We start from the raw sequence: 18,310 nt of genomic DNA on the forward strand, positions 1-18,310 counted from the left end.
ATAATAATAATAATAATAATAATAATAATAGTAATTATATATATTGTTATAAGGTCTTGTTTTCTGAACAAACCTCTAGACTATACAAGGAATTCTGGCTAATCAGTAAAGTGAATTCAGGAAACTCAGCAGAAAAATGGGTAACGGATATGCAAAGGCACCTCACACAAGGAGAAACCCAAATGATTAACATACAGCTGAAGAAATGGTCAAACCTACTGTGCAGGGTCTTCAAAAAATTAACAAAAAATGAGCATCATAAGAGAACCATGGGGCCAGCAGGTGGTGTGGTGGTTAAGGCACTAGACTCCCACATGGCTGACTGCAGTTTGAGTCCTGGACCTGGCGGCTTGCTTTCTCACTTTCCCTCCCTCTCTCTCTCTGTTGAGCACATGTGACCTATAGCAAGTTAAAAAACAAAAAACAAAAAACAAAACAATGAAATAACTCCTAAAAAACCCCCAAACATGCATGGATTTCAAAATTTTTTGCACCAAAATAAACTCATACTTGAATTCCATTTTTCTATAAACTTTTTGAAGTCTCCTCATAGTAGCCAGAAATGCAAACGAAAAGGACAATGAGAGGAGTCAGCAGGTGGTGTGGCGGTTAAGGCAATGGATTCCCACATGGCAGACTACGGTTTGAGTCCCGGATTCAGCAGCTTGGAAATCATGCCAGGTATTTGTGCCCAAAATCTTGAAAGGAGAATGTAGGAGAAGGGATTGTGGCATGGGGGTCATCCCCCGGGAAGGTGATTTCTTATTTTATCCCTCTCTTTTTATCTCTCTGGCGCGTGCATGTGACCTATGGCAAAACCTAAAAAAAAAAAAAAAGAAAAAGAAAAAGAAAAAAATAATGATGAGATGTCATCAGACTGACAACAATTGGGATTTGGATAATGAAAATTATTGAAAATTTGATGACACAAAGAAAGGGAACCTTTTTATATTGCTGGTGGGAATAGCAGCCAGAATAGACATTCTGGAACAGTCTGACAGTACTTAGTGAAGTTAACTATAGAATACTCTGTGAGCTAGCTATTTCATTCTTGGATACAGTTTCAAGAGAAATTCTCACCTAGGAGCATTCTCACCAGGAACATGATCAGAACATTAATCACAGTGTTAATTGTGGTACTTAGGTGTTCATTATTCGGGAATACACTATGAAGGATACACACCATTGAATACTCTGTAGCAGTTCACAGCAACAAACAAGATGTACAAATAGTAGCAAGTTTCGATCTTAAAAATATTTTGTTGGGCGAGAAGTTATGGATATAAATCTGCACACATGTACATACATTGTGGATATGAAAAACAGACATGTAGACCATTGGGTAGTTGGAAAAGTCATGACGTATTTTTCTAGACAAATACCACATATTTACTTTTATTTATTTAATTTTTTTAGAGAGATTTTTGCTATAGGGTGCGTGCGCTCTCCAGAGAGAAGAGACAGAGAAACAGAAAATGAGAAATCAACCCTCCCCCCCTACCCCGGGGGGGATGGTCACACCACAATCCCTTCTCCTCCATTCTCCTCTCAGGATTTTGGGCACGCATGCACACATATGCCCAGTGTGAGTTTTAAGCCAACGGGTTCAGGACTCAAACCACAGTCGACTATGTGGGAGTCCAGCAACATAACCATTACACCAACTGCTGGTCCTTAAATACTACATATTTTATAAGGTACTGCTATGGTTTGAATGAGTCTCCCCAGAATTTATGTACTGAAGTCTGCCGAGCCATTGTAATGGTGCTGGGAGGTGAAGACTTAATCCAATTATGGTGATGAAGGGTGGGGCTCTTGGGAAGTGATGAGGCATGAGGGCAGGGCCCCATGACTGTACACTCATGGGTTTATAAAGAGACAGACACAGGGACACACACTCACCCTCGCTGTCTTACTGAGCGATGTCTCGCACCACCCAGGGCCTTTGCAGGAAGTCTCCTAGAAGAAGAAGACCTTTACTAGATTTGGCCTCCCTGACCTTGGCCCTCCAAAACTGTGAGCTAAGTAAAACTCTGTTTTGAACATTTATATTTTTTATTTTTTTTAAAGAATTTTTAAAATTTGGGGCCAGCAAGTGGCATGGTGGTTAAAGGCGTTGGACTCCCACATGGCCAACCATGGTTCAAGTCTCAGACGTGGTGGCTTGCTTTCTCACTTCCTCTTTCTCTCTCTGTGTCTCTCTGATCAAACTGGAAAATAATAATGATAATAATAATAAAGTTAAATATTAAAAAAATAATTTTTAAAATTTAATTTTATTTATTCGTTCATTTATTTTAATTTGACCAGACACTATGTGGGAGTGTCCAGCACCTTAACCACCATGCCATCTGCTGGCCCCCTATATTTTAATTTTTTAAATAAAGTTCTTTTTTTTCTTTTCCTTTTTAAGAATTATTTAATTTTATCTATCCATTCATTTATACCTTTTCCTCTTTTCTTCTCTTGGGATTTTGGACACCCATGTACATATGCCCAGCTTGATTTTCAAGCTGCCAAATCCAGGACTTGAACCGTGGTCAACAGTGTTGGAGTCCTGCACCTTAACCACCACGCCACCTGCTGGTCTCCTCAGGACCAGCAGATAGTGTAATGGTTATGTTGTTGGACTTCCATGTAGTCGACTGTGGTTGAGTCCTGGACCTGGCAGCTTAAAACTCATGCTGGGTGCATGTGCATGTACATGTGTGCCTGAAATCCCTAGAGGAGAATGGAGGCGAAGGGATTGTGGCATGGCCATCCCTCTTGGGGGGCGATTTCTTGCTTTCTGTCTCTCTTTCTGGTGTGTGTATGAGCCCTAGACCAAAACTCTCTCTATAAACAAACAAACAAACAAACAAACAAACCCTAGACCTGGGTATTTCTGTTATTGGCAATACAATAGTCTAGAGCAGCTACACTTTTTAAAAAATTATTTTTAATTTTTTTTTTTTTTAATTTGCTCAAGGGCACGTGCTTTTGCTGGAGACAGAGGTGGGGTGGGAGATAAGAAAACATCCCCTCCCCCCGGGAGGGATGGCCATGTTGCAATTTTTTCTCTTCCATTCTCTTTTCTGGATTTTGCCCAGTGTAATTTTTTTTTAATTTATTATTATCATAATCTTGTTTATATTACACCCAGTGTGATTTTCAAGCCTCTGGGTCTGGGACTTAACTGTGCCATCAGATGTGTGGGATCCAGTCACCCCAGCCACCTGGCTGGCCTGGTACATACATATTTAAGAGCATATTTTATTTCAGTTACCTACTGATACACAGGAAACCACCCCAAAGCCCCGTGGTTTAAACAACTATTTATTACTTCTTGAGTGAGAAACCTGGGCAGGGCTTCGCTGAGCCGTCCACATGTTCTAGGCCAGGGTCAAACACTTGGATGTCTTCAGCCAGTGACCAGGCTCGGCTGGACACTCCCAGAAGGCTTTGTTCACATGTCTGGGACTCAGTATGCCCCCGTGTGGCCTCTCTCCCCATAGGGTGCCTTAGCTCCCAGGGACCCTTCATAAGGGCTCTCTCTCTAGCACGATAGCTAGACTTCCTCATGGCATGGTGCCTGGATTCCAAGATCGAAAATGGAAACTGCCAGGTCTTTTGAGGCCTAGGTGTGGAGCTGGCGGAGTGTCACTTCTAGCCCTTTCTCTTGGTCAATGCGAGTCACAGTCATCCAGATTCAAGGGGCGGTGGCATAGACCCTACCTCTGGATGGGTGTGTCTTGTAAATGGGGTGAGAGGAGAAATGGCAGTCATCTTTGGACACCATCACACGGAGCATTCACACCGTGTTGGCTGCCGGTGGAGACCAGAGACATCGGTGTGAGGAAACAGAGCGGATGGAGAGAGGATAAAGTAAGGGAAAGGTCTTGCTCTGATCTGTGAGGAAGACTGGATGCCGAGGGCTGAAATCTGCTGAGCCATTTCGCTATCCTGCTACTCCACCTGGAGCAAATCTCTCAGTCTCCCCGAGGCTCCACGTCCTCCCCGTGAGAAGGGACTACCTAAGGTGTCCACCCGGGGAGGTGTTCAATGAGAAGCACCTGCAGGCCACTGAGGACAGAGGCTGGGCTCGAGGACACGGGCTTGTGTGGAAGGGGCTTGTGGAAGTCCAGTCATCCCCACAGCAGGGAGAGCTCTTTCCCCTTCCCTCTGCAGCTTCTGGGTCTTAAGGGACTTTTCTCCCCAGGAAAAAGAAGTGAGTCAGGGCTGGGCCCACAGGGAGCTGGGCCTGCAGCTCAGAGGCAGATTGGGCAAGAGCAGAAGACCGGAGCCTCTGATCCTGGTCAGGGATGTTTAGAGACAATTCCGGAAATTTCAGTCAGGAAGGGAAAGGGGGAAGGGACAGGGGGACACTTCAAACTGCACCTGCTGTCACCCAGACCTCGCTCCCCCGCAAATGGTGCAATGAGGGGTGAGGTGACAGCCATGTGGGGTGAGGGGGTCAGACCAGGAGACCCCCTTCTCTGATGAGAAAAGAGTTGATTGTGTTTCCTGCACCCACGACTCATGTCCGAGTTCCAGCTCTGTTTCCACTTCTGTTTACTGTCCAAAGTCCCAGGGGCAGGAGAATCCAGGTTAGGATCACTTGGACACAGACCCGCAGGGTTTAGGGGCTCACCTAGAACAGCCCCCTTTTCTCCACTCCTCTCTAGCACCACTTGCTCCCCCACCAACCCCCGTTTTCTGTCTTTAGCCCCTCCTTTCCCCTGGGGGCCTGGGCTGCCTGTAGGAGCCAGGAGTCGACTCTTCATACTTTTTACAGGTAACTCAGGTTCGGGAGGCAGGTGGGACTGGGATGTTTGGGGTTAAGGAGACCCTGGACAGGGTCTGGAAATGCTGTGGGTAGTTTGGTCCTGGAGAGTGTGGAGGGAAGGCTGATGGCCATGTTAGGCCCAGGCCATCTCCTGAGTAAAGACAGGACTCAGCGGTATCTCAAACCTTAGCCCCAAACTTATCTCCAACCTCAGACCCCACCCAAGCCATCACCTTGAGCCACTCAGGCCCAACAGTCAGTCCCACCACCAGCCTCTGCACCAACGCGCACCTGAGCCCCAGCCCGAAGGGCAGCCCCAACCCAGCCCCAGGTCTAGATCCAGTCTTGGACAGTCATGGCAAAGGAGTTTCAAGACCTCCAGCAGCTGGACTCTGAGGATAGCGACCATCAGCTCGGAGGTGAGGGGTCAGGCTCTCGAGGGCAGAACCCCAGGAGAGAAGATCCATTTTGGAAAGGTAAGTGTCCAGTTTCTTCATTCCACCTCTGTCCAGCCGCCAATGGCTCTGTCTTTCTGAGGTCTTTGTCCCATTCACTCTGCCAACAAGGACGGAGGCCCTTGAAGTGTGAGGTGCTGACACCTTTGCTCGCCCCCTGACCTCACTTTCCTCTCCACCCCTAGGGCTGTGGAAGAGGTGTGTGCCCAGAGGTGTGGGGTGACTGGAAGTCGGAGGGGGTTTCCTTCCCTCCTCTTCCCAACACAAGCAACATGTGTGCTGTGCGTGTACATGCCCGTGTGGACATACGGGCGTGCATGCAAGGAATGAAGACCCAGCTGGGACTGTGTGTGGGAGGGAGACTCTGGAAGATTCCTGTTCCCCTCAGGCCACCTGCTGGATCCTTCTCTAGTAAATCTTGATGCCAGCCCCCAAGTACCTGGGCAAAGGTTTTAGGCAAGAGAGATCTTGATCCAGACATCGGGGTTGGTCTGGATCTGTTGTGACGGATTCATTAACCTCTTCATTATGGGTTGTGATTTCCTGCTTCTCTGTATGCCTTGTGATCCTTTTATTTATTTCTTGAGAGAGAAAGAGTGAGACCCTCAACAGGGTCTTGCCACACCACAGTCCTTGGTGGTCCCAGCTCTGGTCCCCTGGGCGCCCAGCTCCTGACACGCCCTCTCTCACAGGGCTGCCTCCTCCCCAGACCCTTGGGCAGCGCCTCTGCTCCAGTCTCCGCCTCAGTCTGCTTGCCCTGGCCTTCAACGTCCTGCTGCTGGTGGCGGTCTGTGTGATTGGGTTCCAAAGTGAGGCTCACAGGGGCTGGCAGGGGTGGGGCAAGGACCAGGGAGTAGCTACGGGCAATGGCTATGCCGTGATGGGGGAGAGGTGAGCACGCGCTGGGAGCAGTGGGAGGCAAGGATGGGGAAATGGCGGGACAGATGATGGCTGTGTTGGGGTGCTGAGGGGGACAGTCACCCAGACAGGTATAGGAACACAGCCCCTCCACCTTGTCCTGTCCCCACTGTCTCCTAACAAGGTGCACAGCTGCAGGCAGAGCTGCGGACCCTGAAAGAAACTTTCAGCAATTTCTCCTCCAGCACCCTGGCGGAGTTCCGGGCTCTGGACGCCCATGGTGAGTGGGGCGGGGTGGTCGGATGCTTGTTCATCTGCATGGAGTTGCCAGGCTTGTGCTGCGTCTGCGAGAGGGGTAATTTGGGGGCTCTGGGGGCACGGACGCCCAGTAACCTAGCTGGCGATGCGGGCTAAGTTTTCCAGAAATGCAGGCCCCTGAGTTGAGGGGCCTGAAGGACAGATAGGGGCTAGGTGGCTGAAGAGGAGGAGGGCAGTGCCAGGCAGAGACCTGACTTTGCGCTGGCCAGGAGGTGGGGAGACCGTTGCCCATTTTGAGACTGTGAGCAGTCCCAGTGTGTTGGGAGTTAAATTGTGGGGCAGGTGGCAAGGGGTGGCCAGAGAGGTGGCCAGAGAGGTGGGAGGGGCCAGGGCCTGCAGACAGGCCATGCTGACCAAGCGAAGCTTTATTTTGAGAAAAGGGGAATCCACGAGAGGATGCAGATAGGAAAGGGCCCGGAACGTGCAAGGAGCCTGGGTGGAATCGGGAAGGCCAGCCGGTGGCGGCCAGCAGCAGTCCTGGACGGGGTGGTGGGAGACTGGGGCCCAGGATCGAGGTAGGGAGGGATGTTCCAGAGGCAGAACAGGGGACAACAATTTAGCATCCCTCTTTCAGGGGGCAGTGTAGGTGACAAGATGACATCTATAGAAGCCAAGCTGGAGAAACAGCAGCAGGACCTGAAAGCAGGTCAGAGACCCTCCCAGAGTGTGCGTGCGTGTGCGTGTGCATGTGCGTGTGCGTGCGTGTGCATGGTGCATGCGGGTTTAGTGGCGCATGTGGTGTGGTGTGAGGCGTGGTGTGCGCTTCCTCAGCCCTGCGCCTATCGTGACAGAGAGGGCCGACATGTCTGTCCACATGGCTGTCAGTATGTCTGCCCCACTCAGATCACAGCACCTTGCTCCTTCATCTGAAGCACTTCCCATTGGATCTGCGTGTCCTGGCCTGTCAGATGGTCTTCTTCAAGAGCAATGGTAGGGGCAGCAGGGATGGGGGGTGTCGGGTCCCCTGTGCCGGTGCCCTCCAGGCCCACCCCCTGCTGCCGCTCGCCCCTCCCCTCAGGCACAGAGTGCTGCCCCGTTAACTGGCTGGAGCACGAGGGCAGCTGCTACTGGTTCTCGAGCACAGGGAAGACCTGGTCGGAGGCGGAGAAGTACTGCCAGCTGGAGAACTCGCACCTGGTGGTCATCGGCTCCTGGGAGGAGCAGGTGAGCCCGCGGTTCCAAAGGGAGCAGCACTGCGCTCCGGGAGGCTGGCCAGCCTGCCTTTATCCTTTTAACCCGAGTTAGGGTCTAGAAGCAGAGTGTGGTAGAGCTCAGGGTTCGCAGTGGAGCTGCCATGATTCTAAGAAGCAGGAGATTGTGGCCAGGTGACGAGGAGACGGGTGGCATCCAGGGCCAGGCCACGAGTGGAGCCACAGCGGTGGGGTGGACTCTGAGCTTGCCGTGCTGGTCTTCGGATGTGGTGGTCACTCAGGTGGAAGAGCAGAGCGGGCATGACTCCAGGGACTCCCTGTCATGGGTGACGAGCTCCTGCGAGACCCTGGGCGTCTCTCCTGCCCAGTGCTGCCACCAGGCAACTCCGAACGCCAAGGTTCATGGAGAACCGGCCCATCAGAACGGCTCGGATGGACTCGGAAAAGGAGGGTAGTAACGCCAGCATGTACTGAGAACTCCCTGCGTGCCGGGTGATTCCACACGCTCACGTCTGTAATCCTGACAACCATGTGGAGTAGGCGCTGTCTGCTCCCGCTTCCAGGGCGGAACAGGGAGTTTAAGTAACTTGACACGCAGCGAGTAAGTCCCGATGGTGCGGGAATTCAGTTCCCCTGGGCCTCCTCAGCCAGTGCTTTTACCTGTGATGGGCTGCCTTGGTACCCAGGGGTCTGTGGGGGCTGTATCCTCTCTGAATTTTCTGAACGTATTCTAATGCCACTGTCTGCAAGCCACGTGGTACAGGGGTCAGAATATATTTATTGAGCGTCTGCTCTCCAAGTATTTACATGCTGGAGTGATTACAGACACATTTTGCTTTACCAATCATTTGAATATTGCCAATACTTTTGGCCTACAAAAATGCCAGTTCACGCCTTCAACCTAAGATGCCAGTGCTCTGCAACGCAGCACGTACGTTCATTATGGCCACAACCTCATGGCGAATGTGCCTTTATCATTATACAGCGAATATCAGTGTTCTAGTTCATGCTTTTTGTCTTTATTATTTTTTTAAGGAATGATTTTATTTCATTTTATTCATTGCCATTATTTTATTTTATTATTTTGACGTTGGCCAGAGAGAGACAGAGAGAAGGAAAGAAAGCAGGCTGCCAGGTCTGGCACTCGAACCATGGTCCCGCCGCTCCGGGAGGCTGGCCAGCCTGCCTTTATCCTTTTAACCCGAGTTAGGGTCTAGAAGCAGAGTGTGGTAGAGCTCAGGGTTCGCAGTGGAGCTGCCATGATTCTAAGAAGCAGGAGATTGTGGCCAGGTGACGAGGAGACGGGTGGCATCCAGGGCCAGGCCACGAGTGGAGCCACAGCGGTGGGGTGGACTCTGAGCTTGCCGTGCTGGTCTTCGGATGTGGTGGTCACTCAGGTGGAAGAGCAGAGCGGGCATGACTCCAGGGACTCCCTGTCATGGGTGACGAGCTCCTGCGAGACCCTGGGCGTCTCTCCTGCCCAGTGCTGCCACCAGGCAACTCCGAACGCCAAGGTTCATGGAGAACCGGCCCATCAGAACGGCTCGGATGGACTCGGAAAAGGAGGGTAGTAACGCCAGCATGTACTGAGAACTCCCTGCGTGCCGGGTGATTCCACACGCTCACGTCTGTAATCCTGACAACCATGTGGAGTAGGCGCTGTCTGCTCCCGCTTCCAGGGCGGAACAGGGAGTTTAAGTAACTTGACACGCAGCGAGTAAGTCCCGATGGTGCGGGAATTCAGTTCCCCTGGGCCTCCTCAGCCAGTGCTTTTACCTGTGATGGGCTGCCTTGGTACCCAGGGGTCTGTGGGGGCTGTATCCTCTCTGAATTTTCTGAACGTATTCTAATGCCACTGTCTGCAAGCCACGTGGTACAGGGGTCAGAATATATTTATTGAGCGTCTGCTCTCCAAGTATTTACATGCTGGAGTGATTACAGACACATTTTGCTTTACCAATCATTTGAATATTGCCAATACTTTTGGCCTACAAAAATGCCAGTTCACGCCTTCAACCTAAGATGCCAGTGCTCTGCAACGCAGCACGTACGTTCATTATGGCCACAACCTCATGGCGAATGTGCCTTTATCATTATACAGCGAATATCAGTGTTCTAGTTCATGCTTTTTGTCTTTATTATTTTTTTAAGGAATGATTTTATTTCATTTTATTCATTGCCATTATTTTATTTTATTATTTTGACGTTGGCCAGAGAGAGACAGAGAGAAGGAAAGAAAGCAGGCTGCCAGGTCTGGCACTCGAACCATGGTCAGCCATGTGGGATTCCAGCAGCCTTAACCACCACGCCACTTGCCGGTCCTGACTTTACCTTTTTTTTTAAGATTATAATTTATTTTACTCTAGTGTTATTATTTTTAATTTGCTATAGTGCATGTGTGCTCACCAGAGAGAGAGAAGAAGTGAGAAAGCAAGCTGCCATGTCTGAGACTTAAACTGCAACTGACCATGTGGCAGTCCAGTGTCTTAACCAGCACTCTACCTGCTTACCTAAATTTATCTTTTTTTTTTTTTAGTTTATTTTATCTTGTTTATTTCTCAGAGAGAGAGAGAGAGAGAGGGGCAGGGTCTTCACACCATGACCCATCCTACAACCCAGATCACGGACATGTGTATGCTTGCCTGGCCTGCACAGAGAGGTCCTAGGACATGAACCCAGGACCTTCCCACGTCAGTGCAGTTGTATTCCTGCTACTCTACCACTTAACCCCTGAATTCATCATCTGATACAAAAATTCTGTGGTTCTTGATTTCTTTGTTTGGTGTGTCTCTACCATTTCTAATCTTTTTAAGGCTTTATGTTTTAAGTTAGTGATTCTCGGCCTTGGCTATATGTTGTAATCTCTTGAAATGTTCAAAAATATTCACCCCTGGATCTTATCCTCAAAAATTCCAAATGAAATAATCTTGGGTTAGGCCAGCAGGAGGCATGTGGTTAAGGTGGCTGGATCCTACATAGCCAACTCATGGTTCAAGTCGTGGACTCAGAGACTTAAAAAACATGCCCAGTGCATGCACATGCATGCCCAAAATCTCCAGAGAGAATGGAGAAGGGATTGTGGCATGGCTATCCCCTGGGAAGGGAGTGCTTATGGAGAAGGGATTGTGGCATGGCTATCCCGTGGGAAGGGAGTGCCTTCTCACTTACTGTCACTGTCCCTCTCTGGTCAAATTGAAATAAATAAATAAACTTAAAAAATAATATTTTTTTAAATGGGAACCAGCAATTAGTGTAATGGCTATGTCGCTGGATTCCCACGTAGTCGACTGCGGTTCGCATCCCGGACCCGGTGGCTTAGAACTCACACCGGGCGCGTGTGCGTGCGTGCCCAAGATCCCGAGAGGAGAATGGAGGAGAAGGAATTGCAGTGTGGCCCTCCACCCTGGGGGGTGATTTCTTGCTTTCTGTCTCTCTGTCTCTCTCTCTGTCTGGCGGGCGCACGCGCCCTATAGCGAAGACCTCTCAAAAAAAATTTTTTTTTAAAAAAATAAAGACTGCCATTTCTCACCCCATTTGTCAGCGGCTCTAAGGCACTTTGAAAAAAATTGTTTTTGCCACAGGGTGCGTGTACTTACCAGAAAGAGAGAGAGAGAGAGAATGAGAAATCACCTTCCAGGGGGATGGACATGTTGCAATCCCTTCTCTTCTAGTTTCCTCTTGGGACTTTGGGCATGCATGCAAACATGCCTGGTGTGATTTTCAGGCCGCAGGGGGCCTCAACCTGTACACCTACCTATGTGGGCCCCTGCCACCGTAACCACCACACCACTGGCTGGTCCTCACGTTTACTTTTATTTAGTTTTTAACGATTATTTTATTTAACTTTATTTATTTACTCATTTTAATGTGACCAGAGAGAGACACAATGAGAGAGAGAGAGAAAGTGAGAGAGCAAGCCGCCAGCTCCAGGACTCATATCATGGTCGGCCGTGTGGGAGTCTAGCACCCTTAACCACCATGTCACCTGCTGGGCCCATTTTTTTTTTAAGATTATTTTATTTAACTTTATTTATTTACTCATTTTAATTTGACCAGAGAGGGACACAACGGACAGAGAGAGACAGAGAGAGAAAGAGAAAGTGAAAGATGGCCCTCACAATTATTTTAAAATACATGTTTAATTATGTTTTAATTGCCAGAGGACACATCCACTCAACAAAGAGAGGAAACAGAGACAAAGAGAAGGCACCCCTCCCCCACCCTGCCAGTGGTACATGGCCACGATTCCTTCTCCGTTTTTCTAACCTGTTAGGATTTTGAGCCTGCACACACATGTGCCTGGTGTATATTTCAAGTCACTGGGGCCAAGCTTTGAACCATGGTTGGCTATGTGGGATCCAGCTCCATTAACCACTAGAATGTGAGGCTGGTCCTATATGTTTAAGCATTTTTATTTTTTTTAGAATTATTTACTTATTTAATTATATTTGTTGTGATTATTTATTTTCTTAATCTGACCAGAGAGAGACAGAGAGAGAGACAGGGAAAGTGAGAAAACAAGCTTCTAGACCCGGGACTTGAACTGCAGTTGGCCGTGTGGGAGTCCAGTGCCAGTACCACATCACCTGCCAGCCCCTTCTTTTCTTCTTTTTAATTTGCCAGAGGGTGCATGCACTCACTGAAGACACACACACACACGCACACACACACACACACGCACACACACACACACAGAGAGCGAGAAAGTGCCCCGCACACACACACACACACGCACACACACACACACACGCACACACACACACACAGAGAGCGAGAAAGTGCCCCCAAGGGGAATGGTCATGCCCGCTCAGACGGCTGTGTGGATCTGGCTTCCTTAACCATGCCATGGGCTGGCCCCATTTGGTACTTGTGACTCTTCTCTGAGTCTCTAACACTGAGGGTTCGGATATTGACGCTCCATGCTCTTCATTCAGTTGCTCAGTTTCTGTGGGGATGGGGAGAAGCTGCTGGGCACCAGGTAGCAGCAAAAAGAGTCTCTCCAGGCACTTCCTCTCCCACTCGGCTGAGTTCTCTGACTTTGGGGAGCAATCTCATTAGCCTCCAAGGGCTGCCTCTTCTTGTCCTCTTTGCAGGATTCTAGAATTAGGAGGGCTAGAGTCAGCGACCCTCTCCTCAGACGAGGCGACTAACTGCAGCCTTAGTTCTGTCTGTAGGGAGTGTGAGTGGAATTAGACCCTTTTCCTCCAAATATGGTTGGGGACCCTTTGGATGATGTCCAAAGGAATTGTTAGGTGTGCCGTTTGACCAGTCGGTCCCTTGGCTACCTCCACAAATCAATGGACCACACCTTTCCTTGCTATCCTACCAAAGTATAGGACGTTCATCCCCAGGAACGGCCATGTCTGTGAAAGAACGCCACGTGGCTAGCAGTCATTCTAGGGGGTGTGTGTGAGTCCCGCGGAGCGATCTGCAGACTCAGAGACCACTTTGACCCAGACCCCTGCCAGCTGGCTGAGTGGGTGGCCCCCTCACACCCAGGGAATCCTTCCATTTTCGGCCAGCCAGATCCCATGGAACCAGGTCAGAATGGGGGTCTGGGCAGTTGTCCAAGCTTGGAAGCTCCAGGGCCTGGCTAAGCTCAGGGAATGCCAGCTGCACACAGAGGGCGACCAGGGACAGAGTACTGGAGAGGTGAATGGAATAGACCCTGATGAGTCTGGGTCTATAGCAGCAGCTGGAGTAGTGGCCAGGGTGATTCTAAGAGTCTGAGGCCGTGGGCAGGAAACAAGGAGAGGGCCAGAGTTGGGGAAGCAGCCATGTTGAGAATGGAGCGGGAGGTTGGGTCAGGGCCGTGACCAGAGGGCAGTGGTCACAAACTCAGCTGTTGGACTCTGCCAATCGCCTTGCAAAGTGCAAACTGCTGTGGTGCCAACTGAGAGGGCTTCTGAGGACTAATGAGATATAATAGTTCTTTATTTTTTTTAAGATTTATTTAACCTTATTTATTTTAATTTGACCAGAGAGGAACAGAGTGAGAGAGAAAGTGAGAAAGCAAGCAAGCTACCAGGTACGAGACTCAAACCACGGTCGGCCATGTGGGAGTCCCGCGCCCTTAACCACCACACCACCTGCCGGCCCCAATAGTTCTTTTTTAAAAGGAATTATTTATTTAACTTTATTTATTTATTGTTCAATTTGACCAGAGAGAAAGGGAGAATGAGAAAGCAAGCCATTAGGGTCGGGATTCGAACCATGATCCGTCATGTGGGAGTCCAGCGCCTTAACCACCATGCCACCTGCCAGCCCCTGAGATATGATAGTTCTTAAAAAAAAACTTAGCACAAAGCCTCACCCAGTAAATGTTTACTAAAAACTAGCCATGGGGGCCAGCAGGTGGTGTGGAAGTTCAAGTGACTGGATCCCAAGTTGGTTTGAGGTCCGGACTTGGCAGCTTGAAAACACTCTGGATGCTTGTATGTGTGTGTGTGCCCACAATCTTGAGAGGAGAAGGAATTGTGGCATGGCCAACCCCCCTGGGGGTAATTTTTCACTTTCTCTCTCTCCAGTGAGCTTAAGCACCCTATAGTAACAAACAAACAAAATATAGCTATGATTACAAAAGAAAAAGCAAGGACCCGGGGTTGAGAGCGGATACCTCAGCCAGGGGCAGACCAGGCTGGTGAAGACTTGAGGGGGCCATAGCTCAATGCCAGCATGGACGGAGGCTGAAAGGACTCAGGACAGAAACTTTCCTCCTGCCTGTTGAGTTTGTTATTTTTATTTCTTTTTTTGCGAGAGAATTTTGCCATAGGGCACGTGTGCTCTCCAGAGAGACAGAGAGACAGAGGCAGAAAGTAGAAATCACCCCCGGGTAGAGGGGGGATGGCCATGCCGCAATCCCTTCTCCATTTTCTTCTTGGGGTTTTGAGCATGCATGCACATGTGTCTGGTGTGAGTTTCAAGCCATTAAGTCCAGGACTCAAATTGCAATCAAACGTGTGAGTCCAGTACCTTAACCATTATGCCACCTGCTGGCCCCTCTCCTCCCTGCTTTTTCAGACGTTCATTGCACAACACACGAACCCCTTTCATGCCTGGATAGGTCTCACCGACAGCGATGGCTCCTGGAAATGGGTGGATGGTACAGACTATGAGCACAACTACAAGTAAGTGGCCTCCCTCCGTCTGGTTAGTTCGCCCCGGCCACAGCCAGCCCCCTAGACTTCTGGCCCACTCCACTCCCACAAGTCCTTCAGGCCCAAACTCCCCACCTCCAAGGCTACACCTCCTGCCCCGGCACCCTGCCAAGGCTGTGCTTTTCTGGGGCGGAGGTGAGGGTTGCTGGGGTGGGGATGTGTCAGCTTGAGCTTTGTCCTGCTTTCTTAGGAACTGGGCTGTCACTCAACCAGACAACTGGCACGGACACGAGTTGGGTGGAAGTGAAGACTGTGTGGAGGTCGGGCCCGGTGGCCGCTGGAATGACAACTTCTGTCGCCAGGTGCACCGCTGGGTGTGTGAGATGAGGCAGAACGTCACCGGCTAGGAGCCTTGACCCCAGCACCTTTCTGTCCAACCTGCACCCCATCCCCTGCCCCATGCCCAGCGTCTCTACTGGCCGTTTTAAGAAAGGAAGAAAGATAGAAGGCTGTGGGAGGGGCTAGAGAAAGACAGACAGGGGCGTGATTTAAGTCTCAGGTCCTGGGGAGACTGAAATCCCGCCTCTTCCTATGATTCTTTGTAATATGATTTTCACCCTCTTCGATAGAGTAGGAAAAGAAGAAACATCAACTTGAAACTCAGTGTGGCCTGGTTATTTGGAACTGGAAAATGTAGGGTGCAAAGAAGTGGGGGGGAGAGGGTCTGAAGAGACACTGTGTAAGTCCTTTGTGTGGGTGTGTGAGTCTAATGTTTTATTTTTATTTAAAATAAGATTCTAAATGATCTGCTTAACGACATTGCAAACCCTAAGTAGCTCTCCTTGGTCCCCAGTCCCTGGGGACACTGTCAGAGACCGGGGCGAGAGGCTGGGAGCAGAAGGACTCAGTGGCCAGCACTTGGGTGGACAAGGAACCAGCCGGTGGGGCTGAGGTCTGCGGGCCCTGGGGCTGCCTGAAGGAAACAGATTTCCCCGCCTGCGCGCACCACGGGTGGGCGTCTCCCAGACCAGGCTGTTCCACTCCCAGCCTCCAGGGACAGTGGCAGTGAACTCTCGCCAAAGTGGAGGGGGACTGGCAAGTGGCTCTCCCAGCACTTGCGGACTGGCTGCCTCTCTTTAACCCTAAACAGACTGGACATGTCTGACAGGATGTCACCGACCGTTTCCATAGTCCGCAAACGTCCCCTTCCAAGCTCTTTCTGCCACTGACCATAACGAGATCTTTAAGCCATGCCGTGTTTAAATACAGAAGTGAGAGGTACTGTTAGTTAAAATGTTCCAGCCCCTCAGCTGCGGGGGTGAGGGTTGGGGGGGGAACTCCTGTGTGAAACTGGTGCCATACGGGGGGCTCTGGGTTGAGATCCCAGATGAACACGTTCTGGCTGTGGGTGTGTGCATACCTGTAATCCTAGCGATCTGGGGGGGCCAGGACAACGAATCCCCACTGTGAGACCCTGTCGAAAATAGTTTTCTCTAGGGGCTGCAGCTGGCGTGATGTTGAAGGTGCCGAACTCCCAAACAGCTGCCTTTGGTTTGAGTCTGGGACCCAGAGGCCTGAGGATCATGCAGGGCACGTGTGCGTGCCAGCTCAGAGTCCCTAGAGGAGAATGGAGAGGGGATTGCAGTGTGGGGGTGATTTCTCATTTTGTCTCTCTCCCATGAGCACACATACTCTGTGGTCAAAACCTTAAAAATCCCAAGGCTCTCCCTTTCTCACCTTTCTTCTTCCTCCTCCTCCTCTAATCCCTCTCCTCTTTCTCATACTAATAAAAAAAAGTTTCAGGGACTGAAGCTGCAACCTGACCCCCGTGGGAAGGTTCGGGGTTCATGTCTGGAGACCACCCCAAGTATGCCAAGCATGTGTGTGTCTGTGATTGAGGGCTGGCTGAGACAGGAGTGCCTCGCAGGGTCAAGACCTTGTTGGTGATGAGGGCTCTCTCTCTCCCCCTCTCTCTTCCCCCCTCTCTCTCCCCTCTCTCTCCCCCCTCTAAAAAAAATTCCCTCTCTCTCTTCCCATTTCTCTCTCTCTCCCTCCTTCTGACTGTATCTTTTACTCATGGATAAAATAAACTTTTTAAAAAGTCCATGCCTGTGACCAGCAGATGGCATAATGGTTACGTTGCTGGACTCCCATGTAGTCGAACGTGGTTCAAGTCTTGGACCCGGCGGCTTATAACTCAAACAGGGTACATACACATGTATGCCCAAGATCCTGAGCAGAGAATGGAAGAGAAGGGATTGCAGCGTGGCCATCTCCCCCCCACCCGGAGGGGTTGATTTCTTGCTTTCTCTCTGTCCCTCTCTGTCTCTCTGGCAAGCACATGCTCCTTACAGCAAAAATATCTCTTAAAGCTCATGCCTATTTAAAAAATTAGACATTTTATTTTAGGTAATTGGAGACTTACATACAGTTGTGAGAAATAAAACAGAGTGAACTGGCAGGTGGTGGGACAGTTAAGGTATTGGACTCCCACGTGGAAGACCACGATTTGAGTCCTGGACCTAGAGGCTTGAAAATCATGCCAGGTGCATGTGCGTGCATGCCCGAAATCCTAGGAGGAGAATGAAGGAGAAAGGACTGGTGTGTGGCCATCCCCCGGGGTGTGTGTGTGTGTGATTTCTCACTTTCCCTTTCACTGTTTCCCTGGTGAGCACACTCACACCCTACAGCAATAATCTAAAGGGCTCCTGTGTGATCTTGACCCTATTTCTCCCAGAGGTAATAACTTGTAAAACTACCACCCAATATCACAACCAGTGTATTGCCGTAGCTAAAGCAAAATACATTTCCATCTGCGCAAGGTCCCCCCTGCTGCCCTTTTATAGCCACCCCCACCTCCACCCACCCCGTCTCCATCCAGTTCCTAACGTCTAAAAGCCACTAAACTGGCCTCTGTTTTTATAATTTTGTAATGTAAGAATGTTCTGTAAGTGGATTTGGGATGGGATTTTTTCACTGAAGATAATTTACTGGAGATTCATCCAAATTGTTGCGGGTGTCAGCAGTTCATTCCTTTTTTATTGCAGAGTAGTAGTCCATGCATGGATGTACCACAGCTTGATTTTTTTTAAAATTTCACTAGAAGGTGTGAGTTCTTTCCAGAGAGAGAGCCAGAGAGGGAAAGTGAGGAAATACTCCCTTCTCCTCCATTTCTCCCTCTTGGGATTTTGGGCATGCACACATGCATGTACCTGGTGTGTTTCCCAAGCTACCAGGTCTGAGACTTGAGCCATGCAGTTAGCCCCGTGAGATCCAGCCGCCTTAACCACCACACTGCCAGCTGGCCCATAGCTTGTTTAATCCTTTACCCTTGAAAGACATCTGGGTTGTTTCTAGTTTTTGCTTTACAAATAAAGCTGCCATGAACATTCATGTACAAATTTTGAGGCGAACATATATTTTCATTTCTCTGGGAAAAATGCCCAAGAGTGCAATGACTGGGTCATAGAGTAGGGGCATGTTTAGTTTTAGAAGGAACTGCCATTCTATCATTCAGAATAGTTCTATCAGTTTGTATTTCCACCAGTAATGTATAAATGATCCAGTTTGTTCCCTTCCTCCCCTAATACAAAATTTATTGTATAGATTATATATATATTAATTTCAGCTGTTCTGATAGGTATATGGTGAGATTTTACTGCCGTT

At 49.6% G+C, this 18,310-nt stretch overlaps 1 protein-coding gene and 1 long non-coding RNA gene across 5 annotated transcripts in view; one reads left to right on the forward strand and one right to left on the reverse strand.

Moving 5' to 3' along the window:
- The window catches only part of LOC102488674 (uncharacterized), an 82,589-nt gene extending 75,270 nt beyond the window's left edge, over positions 1-7,319 (reverse strand). Inside the window, exon 1 of the long non-coding RNA XR_335054.3 lies at positions 7,236-7,319. This is a non-coding gene — a long non-coding RNA (uncharacterized LOC102488674). The remainder of the gene's footprint in view (positions 1-7,235) is intronic.
- On the forward strand, positions 4,563-15,307 carry ASGR2 (asialoglycoprotein receptor 2). 4 transcript variants are annotated; one of them, XM_027773171.1, is made up of 9 exons: positions 4,563-4,774; positions 4,956-5,241; positions 5,913-6,029; positions 6,263-6,358; positions 6,971-7,042; positions 7,222-7,326; positions 7,415-7,560; positions 14,568-14,674; positions 14,895-15,307. In XM_027773171.1, exons 2-9 carry the CDS (start codon positions 5,121-5,123, stop codon positions 15,049-15,051), a joined length of 921 nt encoding a protein of 306 aa, XP_027628972.1. In that variant the 5' UTR covers positions 4,563-4,774; positions 4,956-5,120; the 3' UTR covers positions 15,052-15,307. The 4 variants fall into 4 exon arrangements, with proteins under 4 accessions (XP_027628972.1, XP_027628973.1, XP_027628971.1 ...); XM_027773172.1 differs by having other exon boundaries at positions 4,980-5,241; positions 14,611-14,674; XM_027773170.1 differs by having other exon boundaries at positions 4,564-4,774; positions 4,980-5,241.
- Positions 15,308-18,310: the final 3,003 nt, after the last annotated feature.

Source organism: Tupaia chinensis, unplaced genomic scaffold, assembly GCF_000334495.1.
Source record: "Tupaia chinensis unplaced genomic scaffold, TupChi_1.0 Scaffold000330_1, whole genome shotgun sequence".
NCBI lineage: Eukaryota > Metazoa > Chordata > Mammalia > Scandentia > Tupaiidae > Tupaia > Tupaia belangeri.

Coding starts and splice junctions, on each gene's coding strand:
- ASGR2 (XM_027773171.1), top strand. CDS start 5,121: ATGGCAAAGGAGTTTCAAGACCTCCAGCAGCTGGACTCTGAGGATAGC. Junction 7,043..7,221: donor GCAGCAGGACCTGAAAGCAG/GTCAGAGACCCT, acceptor CATGGCTGTCAG/TATGTCTGCCCCACTCAGAT. Junction 7,327..7,414: donor GGTCTTCTTCAAGAGCAATG/GTAGGGGCAGCA, acceptor CCCTCCCCTCAG/GCACAGAGTGCTGCCCCGTT.